The sequence below is a fragment of the Palaemon carinicauda genome, chromosome 11, assembly GCF_036898095.1.
Source record: "Palaemon carinicauda isolate YSFRI2023 chromosome 11, ASM3689809v2, whole genome shotgun sequence".
Taxonomy (NCBI): Eukaryota; Metazoa; Arthropoda; class Malacostraca; order Decapoda; family Palaemonidae; genus Palaemon; species Palaemon carinicauda.
Genome location: NC_090735.1, coordinates 18,231,479 through 18,233,978, shown reverse-complemented (window position 1 = coordinate 18,233,978; position 2,500 = coordinate 18,231,479). Strand labels below are relative to the sequence as shown.

The following is a 2,500-nucleotide window of genomic DNA, read 5'->3' as shown; positions in this document are numbered from 1 at the left end:
TCAAAACCGGAAATTTATCGGCATTTTACCTATAAAAAGGCCTCACTAAGGAAATCTATTGGGAGATTTAAGAACGTTGAAAAAATTAATTAGAACATAAGGTATGTCCAGTGCTGAAGGCTAAGGAGATCAAAATAATGTTCCTCAAAAACGTATTTTCCTATATTTTACTTCCAAAAATGCCCTACTAAGGAGATGTAAAAACATTGGAAAATTAATTTTGAATATACGTCATAGACAGTACTAAAGGCTTAGGAGACCAAATGTTCCTCAAAATCGGATTTTCCGGTATTTTACTTACAAAAATGCCTCACTAAAGACATCTATTGGGAGATGTAAAAATATTGGAAAATTCATTTGGAATATACGTCATGGCCAGTACTGAGAACCATTAATAATTCTTCTCAATAGTATCTTTAATCACTTTTATAGACTATTTTCATAAAACTAACGCATAGAATATTAGGTCATAGCAAATATTTGGTAAAAAAAAAAAAAAACATACTTTTTACCTATGTTGATAACCGATATTGCATATATAAGTAAATAAACGATATGAAGTATTCCAAATGGTAAAGAATATTAGTATTTATCTCCTTTAGCCAGCATATTATATATAAATATTTTCTTTCAGTTGTATAATTTCCATAATATCTTGGCAGTACCGAAAACAAAATTACCCAAATTTACGTTGTAAGAAATAATTCCAACTTTACAAAAATTTCCTCTTTTTCAACGCAGCTGAGGAACATCAGCTTCTGGACGGTAAGTAAAAAAATAATTCTTCATAACTTCATTAATCAATCTTAGAAGTTTTCTTGTTAGTTTTGATTTACCAAGAGCCTCCTTGAAGTAGAATAGTTATTATTCAAATAGAAATACAGAGTTATTTTTGTAAGATTTAGATTCTTATTCATGGAATAATGAGCTCAGGATGAGGTATTGAACGTTATGTACGGAAGTGATGCTTCCTGAATATAACCACATACATCATACATGCTTACATGCATAATCAAAAGCCCATATATGTATATATATATATATATATATATATATATATATATATATATATACATATATATATATAAAATATATAGGTATATAAATGTATTTACATACATATTTACATTTATAATTACACATTCTGTGTGCGTGCATGCTAATGGATGTGCGTATATGCAAGCACGCACGTGTGACTCACAATTCCAATGATTAATTTCTACTTCACATTTCATACACACAATATCTCATTGTGATAATAATTACCTTAGGCAGGCCATGATTTTCTATTTTTTTCTCAATTAGCAAAATGCATAACTAACATTTCCTCTTCCAGCATCTAGCCATCCAAAAAATATTCTTATCGAAATAATATGAAACACAAATTAAAGAAACCCTTCATCCCCTTTCACAAAATACAATTGATCAAATCATATGAGAAATACAAGAAATGAATTAATGAAATACTGTCAGAGCATCGGAGTTTCTCTTAGAGTACCTGAACTTCTCTTAGAGTATCCGAGTTTTTCTTAGAGTATCTGAGTTTCTCTTAGAGTATCTGAGCTTCTCTTAGAGTATCCGAGTCTCTCTTAGAGTATCTGAGCTTCTCTTAGAGTATCTGAGCTTCTCTTAGAGTATCCGAGTCTCTCTTAGAGTATCTGAGCTTCTCTTAGAGTATCTGAGCTTATCTTAAAGTATCTGAGTTTCTCTTAAGAGTATCCGAGTTTTTCTTAGAGTATCTGAGCTTCTCTTAGAGTATCTAAGTTTCTCTTAAGAGTATCTGAGTTTCTCTTAGAGTATCTGAGCTTCTCTTAGAGTATCTGAGCTTCTCTTAGAGTATCCGAATTTCTCTTATTAGAGTATCTGAGATTCTCTTAAGAGTATCTAACCTTCTCTTAGAGTATCCGAGTTTCTCTTAGAGTACCTGAGCTTCTCTGAATGAGTATCGCAGCGAAAAAAAAGAATTCGCCAATAACGACGGTTAAGAAGTATCCGCCCATCATGAGACTGAAGAGCGTCCTTGATTCTATTCAGACCTACAGGATGCAGGATTGGAGAGGGCTTCCAATAATCATTAAAATATAGATGACTTCATACAGTAACTGAAAGGATGAGAAGAGGGAGTAAATGGTGTATGCAGTAGTGGTTGGGGGGTGGGGTGGTCAAGGGTCCCTTTCCTTCATTTATTATACCAGAATATGAGAAACACCTGACTTTCGTTTGAATTAAGATTGGGGGATCCAGATAGGATATTACTTTATTGACATGGAATAGATTATTACTTCAATGCTATTATATATATATGTATATAATATATATATATATATATATATATATATATATATATATATGTAAATATAAATATATATATTTATATATATATATATATATATATATATATGTAAAAATAAATATATATATATATATATATATATATATATATATATATATATATATATATATATATATAGAGAGAGAGAGAGAGAGAGAGAGAGAGAGA

The 2,500-nt window shown here is 30.4% G+C and overlaps 1 protein-coding gene across 5 annotated transcripts in view; it reads left to right on the top strand.

Moving 5' to 3' along the window:
- The window catches only part of LOC137649638 (glutamate receptor ionotropic, kainate 2-like), a 256,943-nt gene that overhangs the window by 202,743 nt on the left and 51,700 nt on the right, over positions 1-2,500 (top strand). For 3 of the 5 annotated variants that reach the window (XM_068382614.1, XM_068382612.1, XM_068382610.1), the window contains exon 7: positions 742-765. The exons of the other annotated variants lie outside the window; for them this stretch is intronic. In XM_068382614.1, the coding sequence (XP_068238715.1) occupies positions 742-765 (24 nt within the window). The remainder of the gene's footprint in view (positions 1-741; positions 766-2,500) is intronic. 5 annotated transcript variants of the gene reach the window in all.